The sequence below is a fragment of the Bos indicus x Bos taurus genome, chromosome 7 (genome assembly GCF_003369695.1).
Source record: "Bos indicus x Bos taurus breed Angus x Brahman F1 hybrid chromosome 7, Bos_hybrid_MaternalHap_v2.0, whole genome shotgun sequence".
NCBI lineage: Eukaryota > Metazoa > Chordata > Mammalia > Artiodactyla > Bovidae > Bos > Bos indicus x Bos taurus.
Window position 1 is genome coordinate 104,012,555 of NC_040082.1, and position 20,876 is coordinate 104,033,430.

Genomic DNA, 20,876 nt, shown 5'->3' on the forward strand with positions numbered 1-20,876 from the left:
TCAGCGCCACGCGCCGGCCGACGCGCCCGCCACCACGTAGCGAACGTAGGCTCCGCCCTCCTTTCGATGGGCTTCCTGGAGGGCGGGGTCTGTCCCGGAAGCGGAAGGAAAGGGGATGGTGAGCCCCGAAGGGCTCTGAGAGCAGTAGGCTGTCCTCCTTCTGCTGCTGCTGCTGCTGCTGCTGCGTCGCTTCGGTCGTGTCCGACTCTGTGCGACCCTAGAGACGGCAGCCCACCAGGCTCCCCCGTCCCTGGGATTCTCCAGGCAAGAACACTGGAGTGGGTTGCCATTTCCTTCTCCAAGTGGGCTGGCCTGAGGGAGCCTAACTGGGTCCCGGAGCACAGACAGGAAGGGCGGGAGGGACCGCTATGTCGGTGTCTGTGAGCGGGCGATCGAGTTCGCGGGTCAAACCTCGATATCCGGGCTTCATTGGCGCCCTCCAGCCAGATTCCTGATGGTCGGAAGACAAAGGTAAAAGACCAGACCTTACGGGAAGAGAAACCGAATGGTGAAAACCTCTCCATGGGCTAAATTCCTTCTGCAAACCGGGAGCGAACTCCCGTGGCCGCACTCCAACAAAAGGACCAGCCCAGAGCGCCCTGGAAGCACGTTCTGGGAACGCGCTGTGCGGTATTACTGTCTTCATTTCACCGACTGATGGACCGAAGCCCAGGGAAGGGAAGCGACGTGGCATGGGTCCTCTGGCAAGTTTGGGAGTCGCAGTAATGGCAACCTCCTCGGGCACCTGTCTCTAGGGATCTGCAGGAGGGAGGGGCGTGGTGCTGACCCCTACTGCTGATGCTCAAGGACCGGTTGGGATAGAGCAGCCCAAAGCCGCAACGGAAAACAAAGCGGTGTTTTCAGCAAGATGATCTTACACTGCAGGACTTTGTTTCAAAAATCATGTACTTCCAACTTTGGGGGCGATAGGGAATGTAAAATTTTCCTTCTACTCTATCTTTACTTGGCAAATTAAAAAGTGGCAACCCAACTTGATCCGCAAAATGTTGATGGGAAGTCACAGCTTAACCTTGTGTTCTGAGTCAGGCAGTATCCGTACCCTAGGGCTTACTAGATACTCAGACACAGGAGAGGTGGGGCTTGCAGGGGGTTAAGGAGCAGTGACCTCCCTCAGAGCCCAGGTCTGAGAAAAGGAGATGCTCATGGGGCGCCAACCTGCACCTTAATAGCTTCCAGCTGTGCCTCTGACCCTTTGTCGGGAGGATGTCATCCTCAGGATGCCCACATGTCAGCTGGCCACAATACATGTGAGAAAACAGGCACAGTGGACTGAGGAAACTAGTTATTCCCCAGCACAAATGGTCCTGATGACAAGCTTTTTGCCCCCCCTCCCCACCGCTAAATTTGGATCATATAATTTAATCCTCACAGCTTTGGGGTATCATTTATATCTCCCAAATGGGGACAGGTGTATAGGAGTAAAGTGATTAGCCCAGCTCCATACAGGTGGTAGATGGCAGGGGCTGCCCTCAAAGCTACTTCACCCTCTTGTAGGAGAGGGTATGCCCTGCACCAGGGCTATGTCAGAATTCCCCAAGGCTCTGCAACTGTGGCTCTGGGTTGATTGCATGTTTCTGGACCTCCTGATTTGCCTGGTGGGGCTGCTCCTCTAAAGGGGGAGTTGATTCTTCATCTGACATCAAGTAAATATGGTCAAGATGACTTATTATTCCAGACTGAAAAAAATAGAAAGCCAAAGCTTATGGTTTCAGAGATGAGGGAGAAGAATTAAAAGATCATCACTTTATAGTTAAGGAAGAACTGCAAATATTTCAGGGGTAAGACAAGGTCACTTGAGACCTGGGTTGTGGAGCCTGCTTGGGAGGGCAAAGCTGTTTCTAGGGAAAGTGAGGTCTGGAATGGAGACAGATGTGGTCTCTCCGACTCTGTCACCCAGAGTTAGCAGATGACTCTGGAGGTGGGAGAGGCATTGTGACCCTGAATGAATGAAAGGCAAGGTAGAGGTCAGTCTCCATGCAGAAGGCTAATAGGCTGGACTTGGTGACTGCCCTGCCCACCTCCCCACAGCCTGGCTAGCTATAGGGCCTGAACCTTGGATATGGGGTCCAGGTTGTCTTGGCTAATCCAGAATCCAGAGAGGATGAATGTGGCTATAAAGGACCAAATTAAAAAACAATTCTCAGACTGGTTTGTGCAAATGTTTTTTTTTTTTATTATTTCCACATTTATATCACAAGGTGTCCACTTACTGGACCAAATAGCAAAGTTGCTCCCTTCTGCGTCCTGAGAACACAGAAGTCTAGGTACTGTACATTCACTAAGGCTCCTTGTTTTTGCAAATCGCGTTTATGACAAATAACCATAAGGCAAACGAATCTAAAGGAATGGTTATGAGTGTTTCCAGCATACAGACAGGTCTCTTCTCGCCCAACAGTACAGCTTACACACCAGTAGCACCCGCGGTTACTTTTGTGTTTTGAAGGGAAGGGAAGTCTAGAAAGGTGAACTTTTCTAGATATGTGTGGGAAGGGGAAACTGAAGAGGGAAGAACAAAAGGCAAGTTACTCGTCTGGTGGTCAGATGGAAGAGGGGGCAAAATAAACTTTAGAAAACAAATTTCTGCAGCATTTCTTTAAAAACTGGGCTGTAACTGAAACCAGATACAAATGTGTGGACGCCCAGGGAGCATGGGTCGAACTGGGTGGCCAGCCGGCCTGCCTGATGCCAGCAGCTCACTACAGCTGAGGCACCGTGATGGGAAAGCTGGCCAATGGGGTGCAAACCGAGGCCACAGTACTGCCCACTGCCTCAGACGCTTAGGGCCATGTTAAAAACAGAAAATGCAAAGATGAGATGCGTGCTTCTGTCACTGTGTTAAAGGTAACCTCTCCCACAGGTTTTCTGTGCCTGCCTGCAACTGAGGTCCCAGCTCACCAGGGCTGGGAAGCATCCGCACCTCTTCTGGGGTGGGAGACTAACGCTTTTTATAGCTGGTTTGCTATAGAGTTCTGAACTCACTTTGCTGGCCTTCCTTTCACGCGGTCCTTCCTTTGCAATTTTGTTAGTAAACTGGTAGCAGCATTTCACAAAAGGAGAATTTAGAGGGATGAGTGCAGAGAGACCTAGAGACTCTCGCCCCCTCCCTCCCGCCCCGGGCCGGACCCCCCGGATTCCCAACCACTGGAGGCGGCGGGCCCTGGCGCCCGTCCTCCCTGGCTGACTGCAAGGTGGGAATGCACTTAGAGCCCGAAGGGCCGGTCAGTCCAAGCAGACATAAGGCAGAATGTTCAACCGCCCGTCGTCGCCGTGCGGGTCGAGCGATATGCACTGCGTCCAGTCATACCAGTTACCCTGTGTGTCCTGACACCCGTTCACCCCTGGCCACTGGTGGGCCTGGATTTTGTCCAGATCGTCCCGGGTGACCTCGCGGCTCAGCCCAGGGAAGTCCGTGGGCGGGCCATGAGGCACCAGCACGTGCGGCTTCCGGGCCCCGCGCCGAGTGCTTTCCTCCTGCTTCAGGTACTCGGACATGAAGTGGTGAGCGCCCGGGGTCTGTGCGCCCGACGACGAGAGCAGGCTGCTCTGCCGGCTCAGGTAGGACTGGATGATCTCGTTGCGCGACAGTTCCTTCCAGTTCGTCTGTTCAAAAGGGCTCTGGAGGCTGGCCTTGGCCTCGGGCTTGTCCAGCTCTGTCCTGGGCTGCTCCGTGTGCACGGGGCTGTCGGCCCGCACTGGCTCTTTCTGGGTCAGAGGTTTGATCTGTCTTGTCATGGGGTCAAAGGTGAGCTTCCGCTCTTTTAACCGGACAGGCTTGACACCAGCCTCAGCCACCTGCCCGTCCAAGTTAACCGTGTAGTCACGAGGCCGGTACCTCTTCTTCTTTTTGCTGTCTGACCCACCGGAGGAGGCAGCATCGCTGTCCGCCTTGGAGGAGTCTGGGGAGAAGCCTGCCCGGGGCAGGAGGGGCTCGGCCGGCGGCAGCCCCGCCTTGCAGCCCAACCCTGCAAGCCGCTGGTGGCCCTCTGGCTGCTCCAGCCAGCGCACAGGGCTCTCTGCGCTGGGCAACAGCTCGAGTCGCCGCACAGGGGGCGTGGACGGCTGGGCCAACGGAAGCGGTGATGGCACCTGCGTGGCATCCAGCGACTGGGGCCGAGGTGATGGGCTGGGCAGGGAGCCCTTGTACGTGTACGGGCTCCGCTGCCGGGCAAAGGAGCCCTCGTGCCGTGAGTTCCGGGAACCAAGAGAGCAGCGAGGTGGCCCCTTGGGGTGGGGGGGCCCTGGAGTCTCGTCCACCTTGTCCAACTGCTGCAGCACCACAGCCTTCGTCTGCAAACAGGGCCCGGGGGGCTTGCCCAGGCCCGGGGAGCTGGTGTGCGGCCTCACGGCATTGACGGGGATCTTGCCACTGTGCTTGTCGTTCTCGCCGTGCTCCAGGCGGTTGCCCTCAGGGCCCACGTGCCCACTGCTGTCCAGGGGGCTGGGGAAGCTCTCGGGACTCCCGCTGATCCCATTGGTGGGGAGCGGGGATGAGTTGGGTACCAGGGAGTCATGGCTCGCCTTGGAGACCTTGGGAGGTGGCCCAGGGTGACCAAGGTCACGCTGGTCTCCCCGGCGCTTGCGGCTGCCCAACCTGTCCAGCCGCTGCCCGCACAGCCTTGGCATGTCATTGCGGTACTTCAGGTCGTGGACACTCTTAGGCGGGCCGGCCGCCCCTGCCTCTGGCCGGCAGTTATGGGCACCGCCGTTGGCCGAGCCGGGGGCACCCGCCAGCCCCCGCAGCGCAGCCTCATTCTGGTGCACGGGCTCGATGAGCTTCTGCCAGCTCCGCAGCAGCTTCTTGGCCCGCTTGGCGAGCTCCTCGTTCTTGGTCTTCTTGCGGACGTCGTTGATGAGCTTCCCAAGGCGGGTTTCCTACAGCCAGAGAGACACAATGACACGCTTTTAGGACAGGGACACCCCGTGAAAAGAGAGCTGGGCAGAAATGGAGCTTCCCATGGAGCTGGGGGAAGGGCTCCATATCTTTGTAATGACCCCACAGGCCCCCTAAACCACGGGTCTCCCAGACACAAAACCTATCAAGATTTTGGGTCCCTTGTGACATTTAAATTCTCAAACCCAAGTCCTCAGATCTTACAGTCCATGGGACAGACAGGGCATTCTCAGAAGCATCATCTCACAGGTTCCCAACTCCTGAAGGCTGCGGACCATTCACAGCCACCGCGAGGACACTTTGCCAGAGGAGATTTCTAGGTGAGAGTACACTGTGGCAAAGGCAACAGCACACGGGACCTCGAGCCAGCATCACTCACTGGAAGCCCTGCTGCGCACTGCAGTGTGCAGGGCCTCCTGCAGAGAAAGGGGCCTCAGCTCTGAACTAAAGCCTCGTATTTCCTGCAGTGCCTGTGTGCTGTGGACTGGCACAGTGCAGGCCAGGAGGGCATGCCCCCCTCACTCTTCCCTTTAAGGCCTTGCTGGGCCAGTGAGCAAAGTCTCTGAGGCTCTAAGAAGTCAGGAAAGCCCAGGGTTGGGGCAGCCCAGGCCCCGCCCTCACTGCCCGCCCTAGTGCTCAGACCTGGAACGCTCACCTCCAGTGCCTCTTTGGTAATGGGGTATTTCTCCAGGCTGGAGATGACTTCCTGCACCGCCACCATGTTCCGGATCTGTAAAACAAGAGCCACTGTCAGACCCTAGGCACTTCTCCCTTTCCCAAGAGCCAGTGGGGCCAGCATCACCAGAGACCCACCTCCTGTGGCCTCCTACCTGCTCCCAGGGGCCAACACGACACCTAGTGCGCACCCTCCCATCTGCCTCCTCCAGTGCACGGTGAATAGGTGACTGAGTCTGTCCACGGACACACCCATCTGCCCAAGTGGCTGCGCACAACTGAAATTCACATTTATGAAACAAGATTCACTCTTGATGTGGGAAATGCACTTAAGTCTGACATCTGACAGGAGGTTGACTTATTGAATAAAATTCGCCACGTTTAAAACAGCTGTGCATAATAATCTAATCAACTTAGTTGCATTAACAAGATCTTTATAGAGTTCATCTAAAGACATCACAAGGAGAGCAGAAGTCACAAAGTGGGAGGAGATCAATGCCACAGGCCCCCCCGGTATGTGTTTGAGCCCACAGAGAACAAGGGCGGGGAGACACGAATGGGGACTGGGCATGACAAAAGATCGTGCAGCAGTGCTCAACTCTCCTGGCCATCAGGCGAGGCAGACCGAACCCACAAGCGGCTGCAATGAATACACACCAGACTGCTGGAAATGGCATCTGACAACACCAGGTAGTTCTGGGGTGCGGCCAACTCTGGGGAGCACTGGGCTGTGTCTGGTCAAATCAAACACTTGTGTGTCTTGTGACCAAGCAATTCTATACCTCGGATGACACGTGCTATGAGCCAGGCCCTGTTCTACCAAGGTCTGTTTCCATACAGCACCACTCCACTGAATTATCACAACCTCAAGTGGAAGGTGTTAGCTATTATTACATCACATTTTATGAATGTGATGTAAAGGAGTGGGTCATGTGGCCGTATGTTGTAATGACATCACTGTAGTCCAAAAGCTGAACAGACTAAGAAATTCAAGAGCTCTAGAAATGAGCACACTGCAGCTTCAGTACATCAACAAGATGAACTTCAAACCACGGTGGATGAAAAGTCACAGGAGATACACACTGGGTTGATTCCAACTACACTAAGCATCACAGCATACTCAAAAATTAAAATGAACCCCAGATCTAAATGTGAAAGCAAAAACTCTAAGGCTTCTAGAATAAACAGGAGACTATCTCTGCAACCCTGGGGTAGACAAAGATTTTTTTGGAGCCCCAAAGCAATGATGTCTAAGAAAATATCCTGACAAACCAGGCAGTGAGGAGGCTGGTCCCACAGGAACAAGGCCACCTGCTCCCTGTCCCCAGCCCTAGGCTTCTGGCCCTGACAGGGTCCTGGGCTTGCCACATGGCCTCTCTCCACCCCAGTGACCTCACCCTGGTATATTTAGAGCCCTGGGTCCCTACACACTCCTGAACCAGCAGTGCCCACAGAGCGAGCCCAGTGGCACAGAGTGTCCTTGTCCTTGGGCAGACGCTGTCCTGCTGCCAGATAGGAGGGGGGAGCCAGAACACCTGAGCAACCCTGGGGGTTGGAGCAAGCTGGCACTGTAGACCCTCGCACAGCCAGAGACCCTCCTGGAAGCTGCATAGGGTGGGGCTGGGGAAAGGCCTGTCACCCCACCGTCACAGCCGAGCAGCCCCTACACTCAGGCGGGTATCCAAAGAGGCTTTCGGCTTTGAGGAGGCGCTCAGGCTCTCCGCGCTGTGGAGAGCACTGTCTGCTGCCTTCCTCAAGTTCAGGGCCGCCCGAGGGCTCATCCCTCTGGTTCCCCTGCTTCAGCCATGCTAGCAAGGGCACTGAGCCTGTGTAGGGAGCATTATCTGGGCATCTGGAGGCAATCAAGCCCTAAGGACCAGGGAGCAGGCCAAGTTCTGCCCTCACCACAGCTAACAGGCAGGTGTCCTGGGCTCTATGCAGTGCGAGGTTGGGCTTCCAGCCTCAGATCCAGCAGACAGTAATAGCCTAGCAGCCTGCAGCCCTTGCCTCCACCCTCAACGAGAGGGCCCAATGCACAGCAGAGACGCCAAGGCTCAGATATAGCCAAGGGGAGGCTTCTAGCCAGGCTCCAGGCCTGTGAAAAAAACCCAGTACAGGACTGCTGGGGCAGGGAGGGAGGTAGGCGTCAGGTAGAAGGCAGGCCAGGGGTGCCTGTGGTGAGAGCAGTATCTAAGCTGGGCCTCCAAGGTGGACAGCAGAAGCCTCAACACATCCAGAGAAGGTGAGATGGTATCAAAGCCCTGGAGAGGGGAGAGAAGTCCAGAGCAAAGACCTTGGCGTGAGCCAGGATGCCAGCAGGAAGAGCAGACCTGGGGAAAGCAGGCTGACTACACAACGGCCTTCCATTAACCTTAGCCACGGTGGGAGCCAAACTGCTCCCGCTACCCTAACAGACCACCCTGTTTTTAGGTCCTGCCTGGCACCTGTCTGTCCAAAAATACATTCACCCACCATCACAGCAGAGACAGTATGCCACTGTTGCGCAGGAAGGAAGCCTCTGAGCCACTCCCAGACGCTGACCCCAAGGGGGACTTTGGGGCAGCTCTACAGGCCAGAGAGCCCAAGGGTCATTCACAGCCTCCTGCTCTCAGGAAGAGCCTGGCACATACATGGCCTTTGGATATCTCCCCTGGAATTCATTGCCATGGAATGAAACCAAAACAAAACTACTAAACAAAAAACCACCTCTCAAAACCACTTGCCAAACAGCTTTCCCAAAAGGAGCAGAATTCACATGCAAGGGACGTCTGAACACTTGCAGCCTCATCTTATCATTAGGACTCCTTCAACAGCTACAGATTCATCTTTATTTCCTTAATAATGAATGAAGCCAAGTGCTACCTACCCTTTCTACTAATGTCGACTTTTCCTGTAAGTTGTTCACTGTCCCAGCCCACATATTTTCATTATTTGATTGGCCTCTTTATTGCAAGTAAATATCCTTCCAGGTGATGATGTCTGCCCCTGTGCATGGGGATGCCTAAGTGTCCCCAGGGCAGGCGCCAAGGAGCAGTGTCAGGAGCAGGGAGGGCTCCTCTGGAGAGGCAGGCATCAGGCGAGGTGGGCCAGGCAGCAGCGGAGCACTCCGAGGAGCAGAGGCAGGGCCGGAAGTCCGTGGGAGTCAGCGGGCAGCCCTGGGCGAGGCCCAGGTGAGCACGGTCACTTGGTGACCAAGGGTGGAACTGCCTTCTCCTCTACTGCACCAAGGGCTTGCAGATTCTAGACTCATGATTCACGAGGGATAACTGGGTATCCATGGTCAGACAGGAAAGTGAACCAATATCCATCCCAGGCAGAAAGGAGGGGAAGCAGCCCCCTAAACTGGGTTCCTCCCAGCCGGGCTCAGGCAGGGAGAGAAAGAACCCTTCCCAAACACATCCCCATTTACACCTCAGGGACGCCCCAGGGCACATGCTGGCAAGCGAGGAGGGGACCCTCCTTACCAGCACCAGACCCCAGGGTTCTTATGCGGACCTCCCGTCGGGAGAGGACCAAGAGCACGGGGGAAGCAGCCAGGCCTCCCTCTGGAGAGCCCCACATCGAGTGCTAGGTCACGACCGCAGCCAGTCTAACCCACATTTGCTGCGTGACTCACAGTGAATGAGGAGGAGGAAGGGGCACTGGCTGCCCACAAGTGACAGGACCAGGGGAGGGCGGCGGCCCTCACAAGCAGCTGGGTCAGAGTTCAGACCATCTAGTGCAGGATGTCACTACCTCCTCGGCACATGTCTGAGAGCTGTTCTGCGGCTGGGTCACTGCTCTGCATCTGGATCCATGTGCGGAGGTGGGGCCAGCCCAAGGGGGCAGATCCACCACTGCTCAGCCTCCTGCTAGCAGTAATTCAGGGCAGAGGTAGGTAAACCTCAGGCCCTGAATAATTACCGCCCTGTGGGGGATTTCCAGCCCTGATGTGAAACAAGGAACTGAGACTTCTTTGGCGTCTATCCGCTCACTGCTCCCTTTTCTCCACGCATCAACGGTTCCCACTCCACTCGAAATCCCCAATCTCTTGGCAGTGCAGCTAGACGTGTGCAGCCCTGGTGGCAAAGGGGAAACCCTGTACTCCCCAAGTTCAAGAACTGGTGAGACCCAAAGGCACTAGAGTAAGCTAGTAAGGCATTTCAGCCTGACTCTCACAGGACCACTCCTTGTTGGGTTCCTGCAGGCACCGAAGTCTCTAGCTTCTCTTTCTTGAAACTCCACTTTACAGATAAGAAATCTGAGGGTCCAGAAAGGCAACAGAAGCCTAGTGCTCACCATGCAGCTGAAGATGGAGGAGAGTGGCTTTACACTAGCCTGGCACGGGGCCTGCCCACCATACACAGCCCAGCTGGTGCTTTACTGGGGGGGCTCCCAGACACCACCAGGCTGGTGACAGCCTCCCATCCACATACTCTCATCAACCTGCCACAGTGGGAAAATGGACAGGTTACAGAGTTCCTGGTAGCCACACAGGGTGGCTTCGTGCCCAGAGCACCAATGGATGATGGTCTCTGGGCTGCCTCTGTCTCCCACCTAGGGTGCTCTAGAGCTGAGAGGTCTCCAACAGCAGGGCCTTCAGCCCATCCCCAGTGCTTGCCCTGAGCTGCAGACCACTTGGTAAATGACAAAGGCACTGCAGTCTCCCTGCCAGGGCCTGAAATGACACACACTGAGGTGGGACTCACCCCGCCTGTCTAGCCAGCCCGTGAGCACACTGTGGCCCTGCACCTATGCAGCACAGCCCACACCAACTCCTTCAGGGGCTTAAAGCCCACCAGGTCAGTGGTAAAAGCTAGTTCACTTTAAAACCAGCCATGTGGAAGTCACACTTTTTTTTTTTTTTTAAGCAGAATAGTCTAGACTAGAATTTACAAAAACCAATTAGCTCAAAAGGCTTTGGAACTGTTCATCAGCAAGCAAGCTGTCCTTCCAAACCAAAACACGACACAGATGGCACCCAGAAGCAAGCAAACCTCGAGCTTTTTGACGTGCTGAGCATTCTAAGGTCATCCTTGGCTGAGTCACCATGCCCTGCCAGCCCCATGGCAGGTGTCAGTCGTGTTTGCTGAGGGTGTGCACGCTGGTGAAAGGGGCTTTGCCAGGCGAGTGTGTGTCTGTGATTTGGTCCCAGCCTCACTCTTCAGCCACAGCAAGTCTTCCCGCTTCTGATGAACTTTACACGTTCCCAAAACGGGTGCCGTTCTGTGACTCAAACTGCCTCTACCACAAGTCAGTGCAAGAGGTGAGCCTGGTGGTGACCAGCGTGTGTCCCACCCGACTTTCCCGAGTGAGGAAAACAAGTCGATGTGCCTTGAGTCTACCTCTCAGCTCTGCAAGGTGCAGCCTCCTGGCCCCGCTCTGCCTTGCTCTGTCCCACAGCCAGGCAGGCGCCAGGGGAACCTTCCTCAGGCAGATGCCCTGTCAGCGCCCTGCCTGGCTTTCAAAGGCGCCTCCTTCTGCCAGGACCCCATGGGAACCTCACACCCACAGGAGCTAAGTCACTCTCATTCACGGCTGCTGAGAGGAAGAGCGACACTGGGGCGGGGGCTGTGTCTCAGCCGCAGTCGCCAAGCTCACCACTTGCAAAAGCACAAAAGCACTTCCTCATCAGTGGGGCCCATCTGCTCCCCGGGAGCGTCCACAGCTGGAGGGTGGCCGCTGCCTGCGTGGCCCTGCCTGCTGTACACTCACAGCCCACAGAGCACCCGTGGCCAGAGCAGCCGACTGCAGCTGCGACTTGGCCCAGGAAGCCGGCAGAGAACACTGCCTGCACCTCATGAGCAGCCCAGGAAGAGGGAGCCCAGGGCCGCTACCATGAACGGCGGCCAACCAGGGGACCTCTGTGAGAGGCTTGCGGAGGTGAGAGAGGCTTGCAGACAAAGCGGGGGAAGGGGGGGAGACCAGCACTTCTCTCCACAGTGCTGGCCCTCAAGCCCTTCTCTCAGCTGTCCCAGCAGCGCTTCCCAACAAAACCACAAGCTTCAGCTCTCCTGACCTCTGAATCAGGTCAACGCACAATTCCTGTTGTAACTTGGCCCTTTCAGAGAGTGTAAGAGCTCTCAATGTGTCGTATCTGGGAGTTGGTTCATTCCTACAGTTTGCAGTTGCAAAGTCAGAAAGCCAAGCAGAGTGTTTTCTATCTGCATCCATGCTTGCAGAAGGGTCCGGTTGTCAGTGCCTGTGACAACATACAGCACACCATGTGGGTTCCTCCCTCCCAGCCGTGCTCTCATGGAAACAGCCAGTAAGAATACCAGCTGTGTAAGACGAAACGTCCGATGCCCGTGGGAGGGGCACACAGTGCTCGGCCCACATACACCCAGAATACCGGCAACCCCAAATGAGAACCAGCCAGCTTTTCAGGAAGCGATGGGGCCAGCCTCCGAGAGAAGGCTGAGTGAAGCCGCAAGGGGACGGCAGGGCACTCCCGCACTGCAGTGAACCCTCCTGGCACTCGGGCCGGGCAGAGAAGCAGCCGGGCCGGACCTGGCTTCCAGTGCCGGCCCTGGCTTCCAGTGCCGGCCCAACCAAGACTTGAAGCAAGACCAGCCACCAACCCGAGCCCAGCTCTCCTTCCAGGAGTCAGGAAGCCTGCGTGGAATGTTGGGAAATTCACAGATCATCTGTAGACATTGAGGCACGCTGACTACCCTCTAGGGAGACTGTGCCCACGGGGGTCAGGCCAAGCTGGTCCTATCCACTGCCCACCAGGCCATTCTGTGGTTTCTAAGATCCTTTCAAGACAGCACAGTGCCCAATGTGGCATGCCAAGAGTCTGCCAGTCTGCTCACTTGGGCTGCTATGGGAGTCCTGAGAACAGGGGAGAGCCTAAAATTTCCCTCAACAAGGCACCAAACACAGGCCAGGGAGATAATAGGAAGGGCTGGTTACGGCCCAGTGTTGAGGCATGGGTAGAAATGGCCGAAGGCAAGGACAGAAGCAACAGGTGAGGCACTGCAACTGAGGCTGAACTGAGCCGCCAGGAACACCATGGTGGCAACACCCAGCAGGCTCCTTTACGACATCTGAAGGACTATGGAGAAGAAAGCCAAGGCCGTACCCCTTCTCAGAGGGCCTCAAGCCCAAACTAGCCCCAGAACCTGAGGCTGCACCGCTGACGACCAGGCTGCCTGGGGTAAGCACTGAGGGTGAGTCACGGACATGCGACAGACACGCAGCCCTCACCTTCCTGGGTACTCCACACGGGGTCACCATGTCTGTTCTGAGAGCAGAGTAACAGGAACTGCCAGTGCCACAGCAGATACATCACTTGGCAAGTCACAGGTTAGGTATAGAGGAGCCCTCGTCTCCTTCCACAGAACAGGATCTGAGATCTGCAAACTCACCAGGCCCTAAAGGTAACTGAGGGTTGGGTGAGCCTGTCCTACGTGATACAACAGCCACCAGGCAGGACACAGCCTAATGGGCTGCACCACACACTCCAGGGCAAAAAGCATGAGCGAACACTGCACACAGGAGGTGAGCAGAGAGCTCCGAGCCCACCCACCTAGCTCACTCAGTCATTCCTTCAGCCACGAAGTGGGAGGATGACAGAAGTGTTCTACAGGCTCCTGGGAGGGGAACAGGAGACACACATGAACACCCAGGACCTGGCCTGACTGGCTCACAGTAAGCACTCAAGAAAGGGGATCACCACGGAGCCGTCATGGGACTACACTTGAGAGGGGTCAGGTTCAAGGCCACCTCTTTCCCCCACCTGCTGCCCTGAGCTTTGTGTGGAACCAGAAGACCAGCAGTGGGTGTGGGGACTTTCTCAGTGGGCATTCCTGCAACAGGGGAGGCATTCCTGCAACAGCCGCTGTGGAGAAAACCAAGGACATCATCACGTGGAGCAGGAAGGGAAGTCTGTGCATGGTATCAAACACCATGTAAGGATGAACATTCACACCCCAGGACCCAGCAAATCCTACTCTGGGGTAGGGACCAACAGAAACCTGAGCGCATACATGTCGAGAATGGTCAGGGCGGCCGTATTCAGAACAGTCCCATCTGAAAACCATCCACATGGCCACCAACACTAAACAGATGATGAAGTCACGATCCAGCTGTTCAATGTCAAATGAAGACAGTACTGCTATACATAACATCGAAGATAAAACCTCAAAACAAGTCGAATGAAAGACTGGAAGCTCAAAAGCTGGCAAAATTTGTCCATGGTGACAGAAGTCAGGGGAATTGGGGGTGGGGAGAGGCTAGGAGAGGGAAGAAGAATGGCTTCTGGGGAGAAGCTCTATTCCATGACCTTGGTGGGAGTTACTGGGGTATGTTCACTTCACAAACACGCACTGAGATATAAACTTAGAACTTACGCACTTTTCTGGGTATATGCTATACTTTTAGGAAAAACTGGTCTGAGAAGCCATCCCATCCTAGAAACAGATGCCAGAGCTACTGGAGTTGAAGAGGAGGGAGAGGTACTGTCAAGCCAGCCCCTTGCCCCCCATATGGGGGGCAAAGACCCTCTGAGGGTCCCATAGAACAAGGTCTGAGAACGTGGACCAGGAGCCCAGGCTGCCTCTGAGATACCCAGCATGTGCTATGTTTCACAGCTCACAGAGAAAGGCATCCACACCACTCCCACCCCGGGCAGAGGCCAGTCCGGGGAAAGCAAGGGCATTCTGAAGGCTCTACAGCAGGAGCACTGAGCAGGCCAGTGTTCCCAGGAAGGAGCAAGCTCTTCAGTTACTGAAGAGAGGCAGGCAGGCAGTAACCACTACCTGGGCATCACCAGCTGGCACCCCGGTTAGGTGGGCCTCTGGCTCCTACCACTTAGGTTCTCTCCTAAGAACACAGACCTCCAGAGGAGGTGTTATGCCACTTCCCCAACGAGGAAGCCAGGGTGCCCGTTATACACCTGGCCACAGTTTCAATACTAACCTAACCTTCTAATCCTGTGCAGTTAGCCCATGTCTGCCTCCACTCAATGGGCCACCAGCAAGTCGTATTGATGCCAGGAACAGAGAGCTGGCTCAAGGGAGGACAGTGCAACAAATCAGATAAGGGAAATTCCACATGCCTACACCAGGAATGAAGACAGAAAACAAAGACTAAAAATTAAAGTGGGGAAGGCAGATTAACATTCAAAAACCAATGTAATCCTTTTCTAAAAAGGAAAAGCCCATGATCATTTCAACAGATGTAGAAAAAAAAATTGACAAAATTGAACATCCATTCCTGATGAAAACTCTCAGCAAGCCAGGAACAGAAGAGAACTTCCTTGGCCCAGCAACACCCACAGCAAACATCACACCTGGTGGCGAAGAGTCGAATGCTTTCCCCCAGGAAAAGGCACAAAACCAAGGATGTGTGTCACCACTTCCACTCATTTTTGTCAGGAGATTCCACGTAGTTCAATAAGGCAAGGGAAAGAAAAGGAAGAAAGAAAAAGAGGGAGGGAGGGAGGAAGAAAAATCCATCTAGATTGGAAAACGAGAAGTAAAGCTGTCTTTATTCATAAATAACAGAACAGTCTATATGGAAAATCTTAACACAAATTCTACAAAAAAAGTGAGTTTAACAAGGCTGTAAGATATAAGTTCAATATAAAATTCTATGATATTCCTATACGCAAGCAACAAACATTCAGAAATTGAAAAATTTTAAACCAATTCTATTTACAACAGCAATTAAAAGTATGAAGAACTTACAGATAAATTTGACAAAAGGCCTCAACACTGAAAACTACAAAACAGGGCTGAGAGACATTAAGAGGGGCATCCGTTAATGCAAAGATGGCTGCTGTCTAGTCGCTAAGTCGTGCCTGACTCTTGTGACCTCCATGGACTGCAGCCTGCCAGGCTCTTCTGTCCATGGGATTTCCAAAGCAAGAATACTGGGGTGGGCTGCCATTTCCTACTCCTGGGGATCTTCCTGACCCAGGGATCCAACACGCGTCTCCAGCATCAGCAGGCAAATTATTTACCACTGAGCCACCAGTGAAGCCCAATGGAAAGATATACCAAGACAATAGCTTGGAAGAGTTGATATTGTTAAGATGTCAGCTCTCCCCCAAACTGATCTATAGATTCAATGCAATTCCAAATGGAATTCCAGCAGGGTCTTTGGGAGAGATTGACAACTTGATTCTAAAATTTATACGGAAACACAGAGTTCCTAGAAAGGTAACAAACTTGGAAAAAAAGAAAACTGGAAGCCCGTATTACAAGCGTGGTACTGGTGCAAAGACAAACTGACCAGATCAATGGGACAGGACAGTCCTTTAACAAACCCACACGTGGGCAGCCAGCCGACGCTTAACAAAGATGGTAAGGCAATTCAGGAGTGAATGAGTAATCTTTCAACAAACAATGCTGGAGTAACTGGGTAGCCATAGGCAAAAAACAACACTGAAAGAAAACATCAAACCTTGACCTCTATCTCACAAGATACACAAAAATTAACACAAAATAGATCATAAACCTAAGAGTGAAACTACAGAATGTGTCTTTTCTACAGAAGAAAACAGGAAAATCTTAGTGACTTTGGGTTTAAAAGGCAAAGATTTTAGTAATAATACACAAAAAGCACAAACTACAGAGAAAACAAACTGAATTTCATCAAAATTGAAAATAATTTGCTCTTCAAAACATGACACTGCTATGAAAATGAAAAGGCAAGTCACAGACTGGGAGAAAAGATACACAAATCATGTATCTAAGAAAGGACTTGTCTCTAGAATATATAAACACCTCTTTCAATAATTACACAAAGAACCCAAGGGAGGGAGGAAATGGGCAAATGATGTGAACAGATATTCAAATCTTTCACCAAAGAGATATGCATGGCAAACACAAATACTTCAAGAGATACTCAACCTTATTAGTCATAGTGAAAGTCGCTCAGTTGTGTCCGACTCTGCGACCCCATGGACTATACAGTCCATGGAATTCAGGCCGGAATACAGCAGTGGGTAGCCTTCCCTTCTCCAGGGGATCTTCCCAACCCAGGTCTCCCGCATTGCAGGCGGATTCTTTGCCAGCTGAGCCACAAGAGAAGCCCAAGAATAGCCTACCCCTCCTTCAGCAGCTCTTCCTGACAAATTCAAATTAAAACCATCGTGAGATATCACTATACACCTATTAAAATAGCTAAAGCTAAAAAGACTGACCATACCAAGTGATCACCAAAGTGTGGGACAACTGATACTCTCATACACTGCTGGTGGGTGGGGTGGCAGTATAAAATGGTATAATCACCTCGGAAGACATTCTGACAGATTATTAAGCAACCCAAAAGTCCATCAACACATGTATGATAAATTTTAGGATACTCATAAAATGAAACATTACTTAGCAACAAAAAAGAACAAACTATTGATATACACAACATGCATGAATCTCAAAATAAGAAGGAAAGAAGAGCCTAGATTAAAAAAAAAAAAGAGTACATGATTTTACAAAATTCTAGCAAAGGCAGATTAATCTACACTGACTATAGATTAGCAGTTGCCTAGGGATGGGGGTGGGCTGAAGGGAAGATTACAATGGGACAAGAAAAACTTTTGGAAATATGTTTAATACCATGATTGTGATGATGATTTTTCAAGTGTATTCACAGATCAAAATATATCCGATTGGGTACTTTAAGTGTGCACAGTTTATTATATGTCAATTATACCTCAATAAATTTGTGAAATGACTATGGAGGCAGATGACAGATGCAACAGGTCCTGGAAAAAAAGGAGAGGGCGGGAGGCAAGAGAAGGCAGGCTTCTTTGTTGGAGGTTAGCTCCCCCTGGGGTGGAGGGCGCAGCATGAAGGCCCTTCTCCCTTTAGGAAAATGAAGAAGGCTGTCATGCCCAGGCCTCTCACGGGTATCATAAGGCCTGTGTGACAAAGGCACGTGTGTATGATGCACTCCTCATAACAGACTGCGCTCCAGTCTGCCTAGGCATTATCTCAATCCATATGCGCTGTGCCCCCCCCCACCCCACCCATTCTGCTTGCCCTGCAACACCTGTGCACCAGCAGACTGCACAGCCTGCCTGCGGGCCGGGAAAAGGCGCAGCAAACGCGCTGTGGCTGGAGCTGGGTGCCGGTGTCTTACAGGTTGTGAAATGACAGGCTCACTAGCTCCCCGGGACTGAGCTTCAGGACACGTGCTCTCCTCAGCCTGCCTGTGGGGTTCTGTCATCCTTCAACTGGAGACCCTGGCAAGGGAGCCAAACTCCTGTCCTCACATGGGAAAGGCCAGTGGCCACAAACATCTACAGAACGTCTTAGGTAAACAGCAGTCTGTTCTCCTCTCCAACAGGTGGTGTGAGTGATAACCTATTTCCATCCTCCTGACGAGAAAACAGCCTCTGAGCATCTGACAGCTTCTTTCTCCCCCTCACTCTTCAGTCTTCTCCAATGTATTAAGCTCCTGGGCATGAAAATGTCTGAAATCCTGCCCTCCCCCTCCCCCGAGACAGCTGAGCTAGACCCTTACTACTCTCAAGCGTGAGTGAATGAAGGACAGATAGATAAATGAAGTCCCACCTTACTGTCCTCAACAGCTGGCACTGTGTTAAGCCAATGTTATAAACCTCTCAGGGGTCTCCCTCTGTAGCAAGCGGGGATCTGCAGTCACCAAGTTAGCATCTGGAAAGCAAACAGGCCTTTCCTGTTGCCAGCTGTCACCTGCACCAGCCGCCCCACAAGGGTCACAGGGAACAGGGAGGTGACTCTCAGTGCCGCTCACACACAGCCCCATGGAAGACAAGAGGAAAAGCACCATGCCTGGGTGGCCAGCAGAGGGAAGGCTGGGACAAGAGCAGCAGAAGGCTATGACCAGGGTTGCCACGTTGGTCAGTAGGACCCAATGGCTTTGGGGAGAGTCTTCTATTTTAAACACAATGGTCCTAGAAGTTACCACAATGACAAAGATTTTTTCCAAATTACCTTGGCCACCATGAAATGATTCCAAAGGATTACATAAACAGGGGGAAGGAAAGCCAGGTGAGGTTTTTGCGAAGGCAACATTAAAGCAATGGGGACGTCGAACACCACAATCCAGTGTGCTAATGCAGTGACGGCAAGATCTGCGAGGTGGTAGCCCTGCCTGACATGCAGCTGAGCGGAAGGCTGCTGGCAGAAGATTAGGGCGCAGGGGAGGACCTCGACGGCTCCCGAAGCCATCTACTACCAAAAGCCAAATCAACTGCTTCCTCCCAACCTTCCCTGATGGGGACCCTTGGGAAAGCCTGACCACTCAACAGTCGTCCCCACTGGGCTGGTGTGGACCCCATCAGCACCATCTGCCTCACCCCAAACCACCTGCATCCCACAGGGGAAGGGTGGTAAAATTGATCCCGAGGATGAGCACCTACCCCATGGCTGAATGTCAGAGGACAGCCCTGCAGCGAGACATGACATCCCAGTCATCAAACATTTGAGGCAAGGTGGGACCCAGCTCCAGGAGAAGCACCACAGCAGCTTTTCCTTGCTTTAAATGTACCAGGCAAAGAACACTGAGGAGAACTGGGAACACAGAAGACTTCGCTTTTTACTGTATTTCCCTCAGTATATAATTTTTCTATTATTATTTTCTCACTACTTTAAACCAGTTTTTTAAAACTTTTTAAAAAAGTTTATTTCTTCCCTTTTCTGTAGCCACCATTACAGGTGGATACCAAACAGAACTGACAAGGCAACTAGGTGAAGAAACAGCACAAGTTTTCACTAAAACTTACATTAACACTGAAACGGAAATTGAGAGAGAGGTCTAACTGGGCCTCCCAGGTGGCGTTAGTGGTAAAGAACCTGCCTGCCAATGCAGGAGACTGAAGAGATGCAGGTTCAATCCCCGGGTTGGGAAGATGCCCCGGAGGAGGGCATGGCAACCCACTCCAGTATTCTTGCCTGGAGAATCCCATGGACAGAGGAGCTTGGCGGGCTATAGTCCATGGGGTTGCAAAGAGTCAGACATGATTGAGCATGCAGGCTGTCAACGCACCCAAACTGCTCTGCCCAGGTAAGTTTTCACCAAAGTCGGGGACCTTTCAGCCCTGCCTTGCCTCATCTCTTGGACCCTGGGCAGATCCTGACATCCCTCTGCATTCAAGACCTCTACATCCTCCTCTCAGAGCTCTTCAAGGCACAATCTCAGTCCCTTTCCTTCTCTCACCGCACTTCTCCACTGCCTGAGTAGTCCCACCCCCAGGCAGCATCACAGCTGCATCTGGGGCCCAGGCATCACCTCTGGATGCACTTAGAGGCACTTGTGCACCTGACAGGTACTGACGCTTTCTAAGCACCACCGGCTGACTCCACTGCTCCCCGCCCTCAGAAGTGGGCTAGGACCCTTGGTGCAGGCAAGCCTCCCTTTCTCTCACCTCCAAATAAACCCACTCACACTAGCCCCATTAGACATATGTTCTTTTTTAAAAATGTATTTGTTTTTAATTGAAGGATAACTGCTATACAATACTGTGCTGGCTTCCGCCATCCATCAACATGAATCAGCCATAGGTATACATATGTCCCCTCCCTCTTGACCTCGCCCCCACCTCCCTCTCCATCTCACCCCTCTAGGTGGTCACAGAGCACTGGGTTTGAGATCCCTGCGTCATGCAGCAAATTCCCACTGGCTGTCTATTTTACATACGGTAATGTATGTTTCAATGCTACTCTCCCGATTTGCGCCCCCTCTCCTTCCTGCCACGTGTCCACAGTCTGTTCTTTATGTCTGAGTCTCCACTGCTGCCCTGCAAATAGGTTCATCAGTAGCATCTTTCTAGATTCCATACCTATGCATCAATAGACAGTATTACTTTTCTCTTTCTTACTTACTCCACTCTGTATAATAGGCTCCAGGTTCATCCACCTCATTAGAACTGACCCAAATGTGTTCCTTTTTATGGCTGAGTAATGTACGTGCCACAACTTCTTTATCCATTCAAGATGTTGATAGACATCTTGGGTTTCTTCCATGTCCTAGTTATTGTAAATAGTGCTGGGATAAATACTGGCGTACACGTGTCATTTTCAAATATGGTTTCCTCAGGATATATGCCCAGTAGTGGGATTGTTGAGTCATATGGTAGTTTTGGAGAAGGAAACGGCAACCCACTCCAGTATTCTTGCCTGGAGAATCCCAGGGACGGGGGAGCCTGGTGGGCTGCTGTCTATGGGGTTGTACAGAGTCAGACATGACTGAAGCGACTTAGCAGCAGCAGCAGCAGCAGCAGCATGGTAGTTTTATTCCTAGTTTTTAAAGGAATCTCAATACTGGCTGTATCAATTTACATTCCCATCAACAATGCAAGAAGGTATCCTTTTCTCTA

At 52.6% G+C, this 20,876-nt stretch overlaps 1 protein-coding gene across 1 annotated transcript in view; it reads right to left on the reverse strand.

Moving 5' to 3' along the window:
* Positions 1–2,170: 2,170 nt before the first annotated feature.
* MED26 (mediator complex subunit 26) overlaps positions 2,171–20,876 on the reverse strand; it is a 40,720-nt gene continuing 22,014 nt past the window's right edge. Inside the window, exons 2-3 of the mRNA XM_027548119.1 lie at positions 5,568–5,642; positions 2,171–4,893 (exon numbers count right to left, since the gene is read on the reverse strand). Coding sequence (XP_027403920.1) covers positions 3,241–4,893; positions 5,568–5,642 — 1,728 coding nt within the window. The 3' untranslated portion in view covers positions 2,171–3,240. The remainder of the gene's footprint in view (positions 4,894–5,567; positions 5,643–20,876) is intronic.